This window comes from Balearica regulorum, chromosome 4 (genome assembly GCF_011004875.1).
Source record: "Balearica regulorum gibbericeps isolate bBalReg1 chromosome 4, bBalReg1.pri, whole genome shotgun sequence".
Classification (NCBI taxonomy): Eukaryota; Metazoa; Chordata; class Aves; order Gruiformes; family Gruidae; genus Balearica; species Balearica regulorum.
This window is the reverse complement of record NC_046187.1, coordinates 72,718,443-72,735,312: the sequence shown is the minus strand read 5'-3', so window position 1 is coordinate 72,735,312 and position 16,870 is coordinate 72,718,443. Positions and strand designations below refer to the sequence as shown.

General features: G+C 41.5%; 1 protein-coding gene across 4 annotated transcripts in view; it reads right to left on the bottom strand.

The window, feature by feature from the left end:
* Positions 1 to 2,368: 2,368 nt before the first annotated feature.
* The window catches only part of ZFYVE28 (zinc finger FYVE-type containing 28), a 157,231-nt gene continuing 142,729 nt past the window's right edge, over positions 2,369 to 16,870 (bottom strand). For all 4 annotated transcript variants that reach the window (XM_075752661.1, XM_075752662.1, XM_075752663.1 and 1 more), the window contains 2 exons: positions 5,610 to 5,713; positions 2,369 to 4,671 (listed from right to left, as the gene is read on the bottom strand). In XM_075752661.1, coding sequence (XP_075608776.1) covers positions 4,540 to 4,671; positions 5,610 to 5,713 — 236 coding nt within the window. In that variant the 3' untranslated portion in view covers positions 2,369 to 4,539. The remainder of the gene's footprint in view (positions 4,672 to 5,609; positions 5,714 to 16,870) is intronic.

Genomic DNA, 16,870 nt, shown 5'->3' with positions numbered 1-16,870 from the left:
GTTTTATGCATGAGCCCCAGCATTCCTAGCACATGCAGTTACAGCTTGTTTTCAAAGAGACCAATTATTTCATTAAAACACCATCTTCACACTTCTAGATTTGCTATAACAAGTCCTCTCCTCTTCATTCTTCTGGCCTAGTATTTTGCCATTTTTTGGTTTAAGACCAAAGGAAAGAGAGCCAAATAAAATAAATCAGCCTTTGCAGTATCTGTAATCTACTAACAGCTACTAAAACCTGGGATTTCAGATCCATCCTTTCTCCTCCACAAAGTAAAGGAATACTGCAGGACTTCAAACGCCTTGGTGCAAACCCCATGGTGGCTCAGGCAGTCAGGAGGGACCTGCGTGGCAGGATGCTCTTTGCAGGTACAAGGACACTAAATGAGGGTTTGAAATGAGCCTGTGCCTTGGAAATTGAAGGGCAAGATCAGGAAGAAATAGGGATGAAAGCTCCTTCAGTTGTCTAATATTGCCTCTAGTATTTCACTATCTGGAAGAGACCCAAGGAGGCTACATGAGACATCTAGTTTATACACAGCAGAAACTGAAAGCTGGGTGATAAAGTGGGGTAAAGGGTGAAAGAGGGGAAGGGATAATAGCTAAAGAACCCTCAAAAGTAGTCAAAAGGATGCCCACAGGGACGATTTCTTCCAGACAAGCACCATAAATAAAGCATAATTCAGTAAAATGTTATCATCAGAAAATAGAGCATAATTCAGTAAAATGTTATCATCAGAAAATAGAGTTCACAGTAAGCATCTGACTCTGCAGCATAAATCTTCATTACAAATAAAGATGTTTGAGCAATCACAATCCCTCTGACGAAGCAGAAAGCAGAAGCCTCGGTGCCTGCCTGTGCGGGAACAGAGTGCTGCAGTCTTGGCACTCGGTGGAGAGATGCTATTGGGGGTTGCCACGGAAACCGGAGGATGCAGACCCAGCAGCTTTGACTTTGCATAAACTGACAGGGAGTTCAGCTGGGGACGAGACACTGAGAACACTGGTGGTTTCCTCCCGCTCGCAGGCAGGATTGTGATGGGGCTCTGTTTAAAGGTGTCCTACAGTCAAGTCTCCTGCTTCCACAGCCCACCACCTTTCATGTCCCCTCCACCTCCACATACGGGCACAGCCACACACGCATGCACCCCATTTTCCTCCTCCTTCCTCCCAGGTCAGACGACACACAAAGGTCATTTTCCTCACCCACTGCTCCCATCCAGGTTCCTCCTCACTGAGCTGCTGTGTGGCAGCTTTTAAGTATTTTTGTTTTCTGGACAGGGGTATTCTCTGGGAGCAGAGGGGGTTTTTATTGAAGTTCCTTTCATTGCAGAGGGAGCCCTGCTATCCCTCCTCCCATTACAAACCTGGAGAGGGCAGGACACGCTGTACGATTTGTACAGCTCTGGAAAGGATCACTTCAGAGATTACTGCATTTTTTTTTTCTTTCTTCTGAAAACAGCCCTGGTTCAGAGGGAACCTGTCATACAGGTCACCAGGTGAATTACTGCCACCTTTGGCAATGGTACTCTTACCTTATTGTGCATGGCTCCCGTTGTGGCATCCCACAAAAAAACTGCTGTGGAACACATTGTTTGGAGAAAAGAGATCCCTATTTCCTCCCTGAAAACCCTGAAGCAACGTAAATTTCATTTGAAAAGTCCCTTTAGGATAAATTTCTACTGTTCATTTATTTATACACACCTTAAAGCAGCATTATTTGCCCATAACTATTATGTATGTTAATTCAAATGGAATCTTAACATTGCGTGCAGGCTTGCCATAACATTTTCCTGCTGTTGCACCACTGAAGCCGAGACCCAAACGTCACAGAGCTGCAACACGGTTTTTCAAGTGAAATGGCATCCCAAGGCCATGCATTGAGTCCTCCAGAAAATAAAATTAATTCTTATAAAACCTGCAACAGTTCTTTCTCATACAAGGAGCAGAGCAAATCGGCACCAGGCATTTACGCTTTGGAAGAATAACTGTGCAGGTGGGCCCAAGCAGTGTTATTTTTCATGGCAGATATGTATCCGCCCCACCCCCCCAAAAAGCTTATTCAGATGTGACACGGGCAGATCCAATATGCCTAACACATCAAGTGGCCACTGACACAAGAGATTTTGGGAAGGAAGATTTTCAGCCAGTGGCAAGGGATAGCACAAAGCAATGTCAAGGGACAGGCTAGTACTCCAGCTTCAATTTACCACCCCTTCTCTGTCCCGACAACTTCCATTCCCGAATTTAAACTCATTTCTTTCATGTTATTTACAAAGTGAGAAAGACTTAAGGCCAGTTTGTTTGACAGGCTGGCAGCTGTCACTCCATGTAAACAGACCCCAAAATGAAAAAGCAATCCAGCACGTGGAAGTAGAAAGTCCTGACACTTTAATTATCTGAAGAGATTACAAGATGAAAGTTTTCCTTGAGGCAAATGTATATTAGTATTGATATAGTCATTGTGCTTTTCAGTAAGAGAAATAAGAGTCTGTATTTACATAAGAAACTATAGTGTCTGAGATCTTTAAATATCGTATTTATGGAAATGATTCTGAATTACAGCATTTACAAAATAAAAACAAGCTTGAATAAATATTCAGTCCATTAAATAAGATTTTCTTTTCACAGAAGCAACATTTTGTGCATATTTATTTCACAATCGTTGTTGTATTTTTTTATCCTATAAAAGAAGCATTAAATTTGTTGGGGTTTTTTTTTTCTAAAAATAAAACTGCAATAATCATTGCAATGTGAAGCCTGAGATTTAAGCCTGAATAAGTATCATTGCTTGCACCACATTACCCACCTCCCACCAATTGCCCAACCCCATGCCTTTCCAAACTCTGGTGAATGCCAACACTCCAGCTCAAGGATTCCACGGGGAGGTAATAATACTACTACTGAAAAAAAAAATTAAGGTGAGGATAACGCATCATTGCTGACACTGTCTACAAACAGCATCATAAGGCTCGTGTATTACACATAAACAAAGTGAAGCTGTTTCATCTGATTCAAAACGACAGTAGTGCCAAACTGTTGTACCCTTATATGGCTCATTAACACTGATTATTAAACCACTTAAAGGGTATGCCCACCCCAAAAAGAAATTTAAAAAAAAAAAATCAACACTGGCCAGTTTTGCTTCATCATTTTGAACGACAACCTTTCTCGACCATGATACCGCAAACAACTTCCTCATCCTTTTTTGTATTTATCACTTTGAAACACAGTGTGTAACACTGCGAGTCAGGGAAGGGGATACAGCGAAGAGCTCTCGATCTCGCTTCCTCTGCGCCCACAGCACAGACCGCCTTGCTTTTCATGTGGCTAACTCAAAGCGTGTCCAAACGCCTTTGAAACCTCAGTGCTCAGGGAGCTCTTACTGCAAATAGTTTGTGCAAGATCATAGCATGAATCCATGGGAGTTTTGTTTCTTTTGTCTCCCAGTGGAGAAAAAAAATTAATCCCTGGTGTTCCAAATAAATACAAATGTCTTCAGAGTTGTTAGCATGAGTGAAGTAACAGTATGCAATATTTTACATGGTTACTCTGCCAAATGTGGACAAGTACCCTTCTCTGTTGACCGTTCTGTAGGACCTTTTGAATGTATCATTACATATTTGCCCTTTTAAAAACCATTTAAAAAACTCAGGATGGGAGAAATAATTTGTCACATCTACTGAATTTTGCTGCTGAACTCTTTCAAAAATATGTATTTTAATATTTATTCATTCATTTGGTAACCATTTCCTCTGACGTTTAAGTTTTAAATGCTGATATAGAAATCAAAGCTCTGTGTTATACTTTTATTAACAGGATTTAGCATAAATGATGCAGATTATAAATACTTCCAAAACTCCAAAATATGGCATTGGAAGTTGTAAAACTTAGTTTTTAGAAGACGACTTGGAGTTATTGCTCTGCTTGGTAAATTAAAGGCAACAGAAATACACTGCTTCAGGACCTTCACTGCTTCCTACGTGAGTCAAAGAAAATTTTGCCTTTGTAAATATCGAATATGGACTTGAAATAGGTTTGCTTTAATTAATCCTAGCATAGCTAGCAAAAAATCTAGTGGTGGGAAAGTTAAACCGCAGCAGGAGGGCAAGCGCTGACATCCACAGCCATGCTGGTATTGTAGTGAGCACAGAAGTGTCCGAGCTTTGGGACTGATTTGCTGGGATGGACTAGTTAACTGGCTACTCTGTTCCTACCATGTCAGATAAGCAGCAATGCTTGTTCAATTCTCTGAGCCCTATTTCCGTCCACACAGTGCATTTGTTCTGCATATGGCATCGTAACATTAATGTTAGAAATTTATGGAAGACTGTACTGTAGCCTTAGAGCTACAGACGCTTCATACTTCCCTTTAGCAGCTTAGTAAAATGCAATAAAAACTGTCTGTACAAAATTTATAATAATGGATGTCAAAGCCTACACGCCCTCACGGGGTCCCTCTTTCAAGTTAATTCTTGGCTTAGGTCAAATATATCAGTCTGTGTAAGACTCCAGAAGATACACCAGTAGTTTAATATGTCAGATACCAGCTTTGTCACTATAGAAAGGAGTGACGTGGAACATGTAACAGTGAGTGCAAACACGGACAGGCTTCATCTGACCATAACGAGGTAATGGAGCAGAGTGGGAGGAACAGCGGGAACAGAAGATCTGAAAAACAAGAGGGAGATTTCACTTTAGTTCTTTTGAAAAATTGGGTGGGACAAGATTGATTTCAAGACGGGGGGAGAGAAGATTGTACGTGCTGGGCTCTCATGTTATCAGCACCACCACGCTCCTCCGCATAGCACGTGAAAGGCCTTGGCAAGGCAATTCATAGCCTGACGACAAGTTAATCCGACTGTGCGCAGCCTCTCTGACATGGGTGCCCAAGCCATTACCCAAGGCACGCTGGCTACTCTGCAGGTCACAGGGGAAGGCAGCTCCAGAGACAAAAAGAAGCATCTCTCTCCACTGGCTTTAAAGACAGACTAGGGGAATATTTGTGAGTATCTCCAAAGTTCCTAGTCCTGCAATTCCACTATAAGGTTAACAGAAACAGCTTCTCTACCCTCTTTGTTTTTAACTTATACACTAGCAAGTGAAATGGGACAGCAGACTTCTGGCTTTCTGAGGCACATGACTGCTTTATTCTCCTCTTGCTCCCTCTTCCTCCCCCACGAACTTGCAAAGCAGCAGCCCTCCACACCGCAGTCCTCCTGCAAAGGTTTGGAAAGCAAGCAAAGGGACACACTGTCCCTGCAGCTGAGCTGTGCATCGCCCCTCGCAGCGCAGGCTGCTGCGGCTCACGAAAGCTTAGAGCAGTAGTCCAGAGTGACTCTGGATTTGGGGTGTTTGTTCCAGGATCTCAGCACGGAGTTCTGCTTTTTAGCAGACAAATGCTTATTGTTGTATTAAAGTCAAAACCCTCCTCCCCACACTTTCTGAACATAAGCTGAGCAGTTGATAGCCAAGACATACAAAACCACTTGTGACTTAGAAGCCCTGGCCAAGCGCACACATTTTGCTGTGCAGCTGAGTTTGTGGTACACGTAAATTTGCTGATCTCTTTGGCGGATGGTTTCTCACACGTTTGACTGAGTCATTACCTTGCCACAGCTCCGACAGTGGTGTTTCCTGCGAATGACTGTGAAAGGAGCCTTGCATGCCGTGCAGTAGCTGCAGACTTCATCTGGAACCCAGTCAGGAGGATCTGTCAGAAACACAGCAACAAAAGGGAACATAAATCAAAAAGGAATAAAAACAAACACACAATTATCAGATCCTCAAGGGAGTAGGAAGAATAAAATGTAACAGCAGCTGCTTTCATCTGAGTTTCTCAAGGTGCTTTGCGAACAGACAGCTAGGGGAGTTCAGGGTGCTGGGGGGGGCTCAACTCCCCCCTTCGCTGCCAGGCACCCACCTCCGGGCACTGCAACAGCACACGGCAGCTCTGGGCTCGAAATGAAATATATCCCGTTCAAATGAAAGTGGCAGGGAAAAGGAGATAAGCAAAATAAAGCACAAAGACAAGAGACTATTAAAGCAGAGCTGGAACACAAGTGTTTTTGTCAATGCAACCAGCCATCAAAACACACTTAGAGCCGAGATCATTCCCAGCCTCTCCAGCCCTCCCTACAGAAAGGCTGACTGCTTCTCTGCAATTAAGCAAGTGACTCTGCAGATAATAAACTCAAAACCTGACTACTGTCTGCTAAACTATTAGGACTCTTACTGGAAGTCACCAGTAACTACAGGAAAACCACAAAATCAAGTGCACAAGACTTAGCAGAAGAAGAATTTGACCGTTATCCCTAACAGCATGTTTCAGTTGGTTATTTCTCCTGTGAGCTCTCTAACTCCTCACAAAAGCCAAGCAGGGAAACGATTTGGTTTTGGCAAAGCAGAAGGTATTAGGCTCACTTCTGGTGAGCTGCTTCTGCTAGTGACAGGCTGACACGACCCTCAGAGTCTAAAATTACAAGTGTAGAAATGAGGTAGCTGATTGCTTAATTAAAGTTGGTAAAAATCTAATGAAGGGCAAAGCAAGTTCTACCCAGAAGGAATCCATGGACACGGTGAACATGAACCGCTGGATGTATTTACCCAAGTTCCCTGTCTATGCAGCTTCTCTCCAAGTATTACTTACAGTACACAACCCATGCAATTGCTGATTTATAAACCTGACAAGCCAGATCCCTGCCTCAAGGAGCATATTATCCAACAACAAAATACATGGCGCAGTTAATACAGAGGTCAAGAGGGCTACAGCTACAGGCAGACCATAATTAAATGAAAAATCCACTGTATTCTTCAAACATAACCGTGACCAGTTTTCATGTGTTTGTCACATTGCAACATTTGTCAAAAGTAAAAAGGATATAGCAGTCACTGCAGAAAATGTTCAAAAAGCAGATTAATAAAAGCAAAGAGAACTTCAAATCCTGAGTCAGCTTTTAGGGGCTCCTCTAAACTATTTTGGAAGTTAAACTAGTTTAAGGAAGCAGTCTTTCACTGAATGAACAAACTGGTCTGATAAAAGTCACAATTACAGGGACAGCAACCAAACCCAAAGTCTGCATGCAGAGAAATGACCAATGTGGTGAAGAAGAGGAGACTGCACATAGCAGCCTTCACCTCATCCTGGGAACAGTTCACCAGAAAGTGTTCTGTGGGGGACACAAGGCTACAAAATCCTACTTCAAAAGCAGGCTTTCCTACGGCAGCAGGAGATGCAGGACTGCCAGCCTAAGTCAAAGCATTAATAGCAATGAAATCCAGGGATTTTCCTTTGCAGTTCTCCTCTGCAACCTCCCTAGCTACTACATGTAACTTGCCCACTAAACTTAGTCCTAACACAATGGCGATTTTGAAAACTTTGTATCACTTTCACAGGAATCTCCATCCAAAACCATGGCAAGCGTGCCAACCTTGGAGCGGCTCCATGTTCTCCATCCAGGAGGTCCCTTGGGTTTTCACATATATTCCAGACAAAATAACCAAGCCAATAACAATATTCCTGTTTAAACCTTGCCATACCCTTGATTATGTTTTCAGGGCATTTAACCATCCTGTTGATTCTCACTAATTCTAAAGATAGCAAAATTTAGGAAGTTATCCAAGCCCTGTGCTGCCAGGTCTCCCTCCCAAATGAACACAGAGCTGGTAGAAGCATTTTAGCAAGATGCCTACTTCGCTACTGATGCTTTATCAACTGCATTATAACGTGGGCTACCACATTCAGCTAGTTACTAATTTTAATATTCACAGAAAAGCCACAAAACACGGGCACTTTTTGCACAAACTGCAGCATGCCAATATGAACTATGACTTCTGCAGCTGCTAGTACCATAACCACTCCTTCCCTTAGATCGTGATTAGTCCAGACACACTACAAGCTAACGCAATCCCACCACAGAGACTCTGGAGCTCACTGGCAGAAAGCAGCTTTCTATCAGGAGTTTACCATTTGGGTTTGGTTTTTTTTCTGTTGTTGCACTTGAAGCACAATGTTGAAAATGGTATTTTTTAATTGACCATGTATGGATTTAATTGTGTCCAGTGCTAAATAAAAATTGCAAAAAAACCCCCCTATGAGAAACAGCAAATTTACTTTGACAAATAACAACCTTATAGTCATATAATCCATAGCTCATGGTTACAGAATTACTTGACTGCCAGAAGAATTCATCTGCAAACTTTGTTTTTATAATTGTATTAAAAAAAAAAATCACACCTTAGTACTACTCAACGTATAGAAACATTCTGTATATGTAACTTTCTCTACAAAACATTCTCCCACATTAGAGGGACTCTCTTTACCTCCACATTGGTGTCACATCAGCTGATTCACTAAATTAACAGATCAGTAGAATGAGCTAAAGGGCATATTTTCCCCCAGACTCACTCAGGAACAGTAAGGCCCTTGGGACAGGGCTACACGGCCAGCCCTGTGCCCCGTTACTTCTGGGTTTTCGTGCCCTCCGAATATCCCAATTGCTTGCACCAAGATCTGCTGCACTGCAGCACACCCCCAAATAGTAACACTTCGTTATGTAACGGCTTTTAACATTCAAAATGCTGTACAAACATTAATTGCTTTAATCCTCATCACCAGCTACAGTCAGTAAGTCTGTGTGGGGAGAAATCACGAGAGAATTGTCCAAAATCATGCAGTGGTGCAGTCTTGAAATAACATTCAGAATAAGGATCTGTGGGCCATTAGCCCTGTGCCTTCGCTTCCCGTTGTGACTGAAATAGTCCTTACGCTGAATACACAGAGGCTTCATTTTGAGAGTAAGCACTTAGAAATTAAACGCAATCCTAGGTTGAAGCCAAAGTGCTCGCACTAGCAGGGAGCACGAAGCCCTGAGTGACTCAGTCTTTCTGAGCCCGTGCAAGCCCCCGTGGCCACGGGATCACACCCCGAGGTCCCCTTCTTCACAGCCCTCATCTTGCTCAACCTTGGGAGCAGCCTTTCTGACTTACGTATATTAACGATTGAGTCATCAGGCTTTTTATAGAACAGGTTTTTTTTTTTTGGAAATAGTCTCTGAAGAGCAGTCTCACAAGGGGATATAGCTTCCATAGGAAGAGCAGAGTGAGTTATACAAATTAAACCCCCGGCACTAAGCTGAAGACGTGCTGGAAGCAGGGCAGCAGCACCGCACCCCTAGGCTTTTTATGTTGTAGTCCTTTCCCGGGCTATGCTGCTCCATTAGCTCTGCATGCAGCAGCAAATGGAAACATCCAGTCTCTAAAGCACTATCTGCCTGCGCTTCGGGGATTTGTACAAGGAATGGAGGGAAAAACCTTGTTCGTGGGCTAATTGGCCCACTGCTTTATCATGCAACGAGAGCTAAGAGAAGTCTGTTGGGAAACGGATGAAGACCACAGCACAAACATCAAAGAGGAGGAGGAAGGGAGGGAAGGGATTAACGAGACAGAAAGACCACAGAAATAAATTTTAGAAGAAAACATTAAAAGCATGTACAGAAAAGAAGGAAGAGAAGCAAGTATTTAAATGAATAAGAAGTTTAGAGAAAGGAAAAGGAAGATAAAACTAAATAGTGTGAAGACTGAAAAAGACATTTAAAAAAGGAGAAACAGCATTCCCAACTCTTAACTATTCAAACATCTTGCATTACCATCTCCCATAAATCATGACATTTTATAGCCGTTTTATTCATTTTATGCTGCAGCTTTTAGAATTCACCTTTACATGTCTCTGCAACCTCATTAGCTAAAAAAGTTTTCTGTTCTATAAAAGCCAAAAGTCTCACATAAGTGTAAGATGCTGGAGTTTTAAGAAAACCACAATCATGATAAAATCACAGACGCTGTAAACACTGTCAGAAAGCACATGCAAATTCATTTTGCTTAAGTATATGCAATAGATCTACTGCAGTCCCGTCTAATCTTACAAACCCAAGAACATCTCTGCATCCCAGAACACAAGGAGAAGAGAGCCTGGACCTGGATCCATCAGCAGTGTTGATTCAAACCACGTTGGACCAGAAAGTTCATTCAGTGGCACTGAGACACAAGAGACTGGGTTGGGGGGTGAGGGATGGAAACAATCCCCAAAGCTGTTGGAGCTCGCAGAAGGCCTAATTTAGCAAATCTATACACTGGTAAGAAAGCAAGTCAGAAGACATGCACACCAGGACTGCCAGTCGAACAGCTACTAAACCCTAAACTTATGGTGGTGTTTGCATTATGGCCAGACAATTCAGCAAAAAGACCTTTTCTGTGTCTCTTGTTTTTATCAAACATTCCTAAACTCAAACTGAAAGTTCCTCCTGCATCGATGTGTATTAGATTTTAGAGCACATCACGCATAACCCTGATGACACTTTTACCAAACTAACCTTAAGAGGGCTGTTTCCCACAGCAGCCTGTGGAACTTACACCGCTGCAGCCATCAAAATGCATTACCCTCACAGCTGCAATAAAAGTCAGATGTGCTTGCTGTAGCTCTTCTGATGAAAGCAGGAATTGTAAATTCTCACAGTTTTAAGTATGGAAAGTAGAGAACTAGGGTGATGTGATTTTATCCTTCAATTCAACTACCACAGTAAGATGAACCTGTTTGTCCCTTATCACAAATAATTTTCGGCACATCATTCTGGGCCATCGCTGACTTTTATATAAGATTCCTGGGAGGCAGGTGTACCAAAGTAATCTGTACCCATGCTCAGTAGATTCAGTGTTGATTACAGGTGGCTTGGAATTTTTCAATAAAAATAAATTTTCTGCTTCAACAATATTATTTGATGAAAATTTTGGGGGTGAGGAAGAAAACAGAGGTACAGACTTATTAGCTTCAAGGACAGCTCTTATCAAACAGCTTTCTTGGATGAAGTTTCCATGCAAATCTAGAAAGCTCTCACCAAAGCATGGAGCTCTGCAGACTTGGGCTCAAGCCTCTACTCTGATACAACACAACCTTGAACGATGACGTCCTATGTCCATTCTGTACAGGTATGTGATCAGCAACTCATTCTTTGGGCGAAATAATTATTTATATAAAATGGAACAACTCTAATAGAAAACAATGACTTCCACTGGGATATGGTTCAAATCTTCACTTTAAATCAGATGGACCCGAGATTTGGATCTTCCGCATAACCATTACTAGGAGTCTTTCTCTGTAAGAGCTACCAACAATTATAAACTAGAAGCAAGCTGATAATATAGACTGATCTACATACTACATGCCAGAAGAACACTCAATACGTGTGTTTTTAGGACAAAAAATTTCAAACCTAATCAAAATCCCAGTTATGTTACTGGGGAGCTGAGTAAGCCTGTGCTTTATAGTACTTACGGAATGTTTTCTCCTCCTGCAATGAAGACCCAGCAAGTTGCACATTGTGCTGACAGAGAGGGATAGTCTTTGAAAAGGTAAAAGGCTCTGAGCAAGTTCTTAAAACACAAGTCAGATCAAATCATTGCAATACAACCTAAAACCTGTACAAAATCCTGTAATTTTACACACATGATTAAATATGCTCTGTTGATCATAAAACATTGCCTCAATACGGAAAACTTGACGTTAGATTCTTCTCTCACACAGTGTGAGCAGAGCTGCTGAATAAGGAAAAAGTAAAAAGTTATGTGGACAGAATACATTTGGCCAATGAGCCATGCAAGTTAACTTCTTTCATTTAGAAAGTGTTGCTGGTCATCATTATAAATAATAGAGTAGCCATAGGCAGGTAGAAGACAAAAGAAAAATTGAAGCATTCAGATAGAGTTGACAGCTAATTCTAGAGTCACAGTGATGAGATTCTGCACATACAGTAGCACGGGTAGGTTTTCTTGACCTTGTGACTTCTTACTGCAAGAACAACAAGAGCTGGAGCCTTGGGACCATAAATTACCAAATTGTGCTCATGTTGCTGGTTGGAGGGTGGTGAGGGCTTGTGGCTAGACAAAAGTGGGTGGGCTGGAATATTATGAGATGGAAAGGGATCAAGGAGAAATAGTGTGCCGTTGTGCAGCAAACAGATGCTAACACCATTTGGCACAAACAGTTATTTGTACTGGCAGCCACAGCAAATCCATTATGGCTGAGTTATAACTAGGTGGCAGCGAGAAAGGCAGTTCTGTACAGATGCTAGAGTAATAAAGAGTGAAAATAAATGTATGCTTGCAGAGACAGTTGAGATGCTACAGCAAATATTTTCATGCAACACCAACAGCTTCACAATGCTTTCTGGTTTTGAGAAAAATCTTCTGATTTCTAGATGTCTCACGCTTATTCCTAGACAAGAAGTGTAACTCACTTTCTTAGCCAGCTTGTCACTTCCTGACATTGACAATTAAAAACATTCATTCTCCCTCAGTTGCAACAGTTGAATCTGAGTAATAAGGTACCCCAAAATACACATATGGTCAAAACTCAGATTTTCCAAAATTCACTATTAAAATCATCAAGCTCACAAGGATAAACATAATGGTCCTGAATATGGTGAGCAAAGAGTTATGCTTGATCACATTTACAGACTGATAAAGAAACAAATACATAAAAATCTTTACAGACAAAAAAGAAGTTACTCTGTGTGCATATGTATATGGGAAACTGTTGGCTGATACAAAGCAAGTTTTGTGCTAGGGCTGGAAACAAGATCCCAGACACATAACAGCAGAAAGACAAACTCCTACCTCCCTGATGTTTGGGTTTTTTAAAGTAACACAGCTCTGTCCCAGCAGGGATACATTTATACAAGATTAACCAAGAGTAATTTTCTCACATTTTCAAATGCAGAGGTTTGCTTTAATTCATGTGTGACCTATGCTGCCCAATCTCAGTCCCATGCAACCCTCTTGCTCAGCTTATTATCCAACAGTGGTTTGTCCCAAGCTGGAGCTCAGGAACTTCCCAATAACCTTCTCCCCGTGCTGGCGGGTAGCTCACCAGGACGCAGGGAGAAAGGCAGTGCCATGAAAGGTCCCGGGACACAGGCTCCTTCTGCTGTTACTGCAATTCAGAGCAAGCGGCACTGGTAACAAAGAGCCCAACCTGTTTTTTTCTGAGCAGCTGCCACTGCAATTTACTTTGAGTTTATACACAGAACGTTGTCTCCACTGTCCATCTTCTCCATTGTACAACCAGGGCATGAAATTTTACTGTATTTAAATCTTATTTATGGAATATCATATAAATTCATCTTGTATTCTAGGAAAATAGAAATGTATTTGCTTTACATTCTCTCCCTACAAAAATATAGTGCTTTTTATACCCTATGAAGTATAAATACATATGCTTCCTTGAAAAAAAAAAAGTCTTAGAGCATTAGGACAGCAAAGATGAACATATACACCACAGGCTCATCTGTACTTTTGAAAATGCTTGTTTTGGAATGCCAATTAATCCATAGTTTACTGTATTTCAACCTTCAGAAGGTCACAGGATTTAACTCTTATACCCTTGCCAATGTCATTTGGCTCATAATAAACATTCATATTTGTTTTACGACCCAGACCAGCTGGTGGGTTTTATATACAGTAAGAATGAGAAATCTGACAAAAACAAGTGATTCATCTTCATAATCTGAGTGGAGGCTGGAACTTCCAGTAGAATCTTAAAACCATTTATTTGTTCAAGTTGCTGGGCTTCTTGGTTTTGTTTTTTTTTTAATTACCGTTGATTGGATGTAGTCTTAAACATTTGGTACTTTCAGTAAGACAGATTTATTTGATAATTGGAAAAAGCTTTCCTGGCAGGTAGCTTGCTGGACTTTCTCAATTTGATACACGCTTATCTTCTGCCACGATGGCAGAAGGGAGGAGCTACTGATGTGCTCATTTGCACATTTTTCACTTTCAGTTGAAATCATTGAGTCACCTGAAGCGTAGAAATGATGTACAAAAAAGGATGTAATTAACTTTGGTGCAGTGCTGTCAGCAGATTGGTGCAACACTTCCAGACTTTGCCTTGAGTCCATTAACAGCAATAACTGCAGCGTACTCGTGTTGCTAGCCTGTGGCCCAGATTTGGCCTGGAGGACAAACCCATCAGGCTTGCTGCAAGAAATAGGGCACAATGCTCATGCAGCAAAGGTTGCCTTAACCACCAAACACCTTCATCTGCACCCAAACACCACCCAAAGTCGGGGCTGTTGCTTTCACAGTGGCCAGCAAAAATGAGGTAAGTGGGGAGGTGTTATAAAGGGGGAGAAGGCACATGGCTGCTGAAGTTAAAATATTGCTGTAAGTTTATGACTCATGCTGGATGCCTTAGGGATAGCAAAACCATGTATCCCATTAGCTATCACTGCATACACTTCAGCAGAAAAAAAGCCTGTACAGTGTTGCCAGCATGACAACTCGTGACCTGAAGAGACAGGGGCCTGGAAGGTATTGGAGGTGAGGGGACAGAACGGGTGTTTCTACAGTTCCCACAAATTCAACAGATCGACCCATTTCAGATGCTCCTTTTTGCAGACCTTTTGTGGTTTGTTCTGGTTTGGAAGGTGGAGCTCATCTCCATGCTCCCCAGCACACTCTGTGTCTCAGATACAGAAAATTCCTGCCCATCCGCAAATTTGAAGGCCCACTACCAGGAGACTACACCAGTTAGTTTACACAGTCAGCAGAGCTGTACTGATTTGTACAAGTAGGTATTTACAGCATAAACACTTACGTACAAGCCAAGTAAGACTCCCAGAGCAAGTCTGCAAGGAGACCAATTCAGACATGCCCAAGCCTTCCCAGTGAGCAAGCACGGGTAGCAAAAGCAGAGTACTCGCAGGAGCATTGGCTAACTGGCTCTAGAGGATGTGTTAGCGTGGGAAAACACCATGCCAAGGCAGCCAAGCTCATTCTGGCATCCAAGTCTACTTATGCAAAAGGGACTTGGTTATCCCACAAGGCTGCACTTTCCATCACGCAGGCATACGTGAAACACCCGCTATTTTGGAACAAAGGTGCAGGCATGGGGCTGTTTTTGCTGTAGTTATCTGCATATGCTATTAATACTACAGGTTGGGTTTTACCATTCGCTTAGGGCAGGGACATCATTGATTCACGCTGCCTGGGTGCTGCAGGGGCCCTTGTAACTCCAAAGATTTCCTGTTACTGCACTCCTATGCAGCCTTAACATCACCTAAGCACTCAGACTGTTATCCTCTATTTCAATAAATAACGTCCCAAGTCACAGGCTGCACTTCAAACATAAAACCTTCCCCGTGCCAATAGAAGACGCCACAAAAAGCTGAAGAACCTTAAAAGCTGAATAACGTGCCAGGGAAGTAAAGTGACTTTGCTGTGAGAAAATGTACATCCACTGTGAGAAGGTTATTCAGCATCCTGCCGTTCAGAATAACTTCCTTTCAACTTCTGTAAGTCAAATTCACTGACAGCATCAGGCATTGATTCAAAACAAAAGAATATGAGCTGAAATGGTAGAAAATGAGTAATCTCTTGCATTCTTTTCCAATACAGCCAATACATGGTAAGGATTTTGTTTAAAGATTTGTTCTTTACTGCACCTTCTGTGACATTCTGAATTATAGCGCAATAGAAAAATCAATTAAAATGACTACTGAATAGTTCTTTATCTGCCACCAAATCATCTTCCTCCAGAAGAGATAATATTTCTACAGTGCATTATACATGAATTAGCCCTGCTGTTCTAAATAGATTAGAGATCCTTCAGCCTACAGCTTCAGAAGGACAATACAAAACCACAGGTTTTATATAAGCACAAAATAACTTATAAATACGTAGTATTACTCTAAAACCTAATCTTTAAGAGGTTCCCCCCGCCCCGTGATTTCTGATCTTTATTACAAATGACATGAACCAACATCTCTTTTCCGTTGGTCACCCCTCTCTGCATACAGGCAGAGACGTACACTGCTTATCACTCAGTTCTCAGGCAGCCTGCATTCAAAACCTCTCACTGGAAGAACAGGACAAATAAACAAGTATGTGGACAAATAGACAACAACAGATCAAATTTTTAGAGCACAGGGAAATTACTGCACACTTGAATTTCTGGGAAGCTCAGATACAGTTTCACAGTTGATGGTTGTCTTGTATTTCTCACTTGGCCACAGAGATATCACTGCTCCAACGACTGAGGTCCTGGTGTGCTGAAACCACCGCTTAGCCCTGAAGATCAAAGCTGATTGCTTTCTTGTTTGCTCCATCGCATACACCTACTTTCTCTTTCCTTATTCTTTGACTGCAAGGGCTCCAATATCTTTTAATCAATTTTTAATAAGTTTACCATACTAGGACTATAGTCCATAACTGACTCCTAAGTACTCCCACAGCAGCTCAGATTTCTTTAAAAAACAAACAAAAAAACAAACAACTTTTGAGCTCTCAGAATGCTTGAATCCCTACCAAAACTTTGAGACTTACATATACACTTTTCACTCTTACCATATATTCAGTGAGACTGAAGTAACCTCAGACTTAACTAACGTTTTCTTTGAAGAAATATGGTGAAGAATATGGAAACAATAACCAAAATATTTTGATCCAAGACAAAAATGAAGACAATATGAAAGGTAGGAAAAAGTAGCACCTCTACATATAGCAAAAGATATAAAAGGTTTCACTGAGAAGATCTTACTTAGGGCTTTGCATCTTACACAGCCCTCTGAAACTTGTCAGATGTAATGCCATATGCTATATTAAAGCCTTTACTATACAGAACCTCTCTCCACTGATACAAAGGAATTCATACTGGATATGACAATTTGTAGATCAGAGTTTTATAAGGTTGTTAAAAAAAAATCTAAAAGAAATATGCTCAGTTTATCATCTGGCTTTGTCTCTAAACCATACTATGATAACATTTTATAGTCACTTCCCAAAGCCAAACTTTGAGTTTTCTTTTCATTTTAATGAC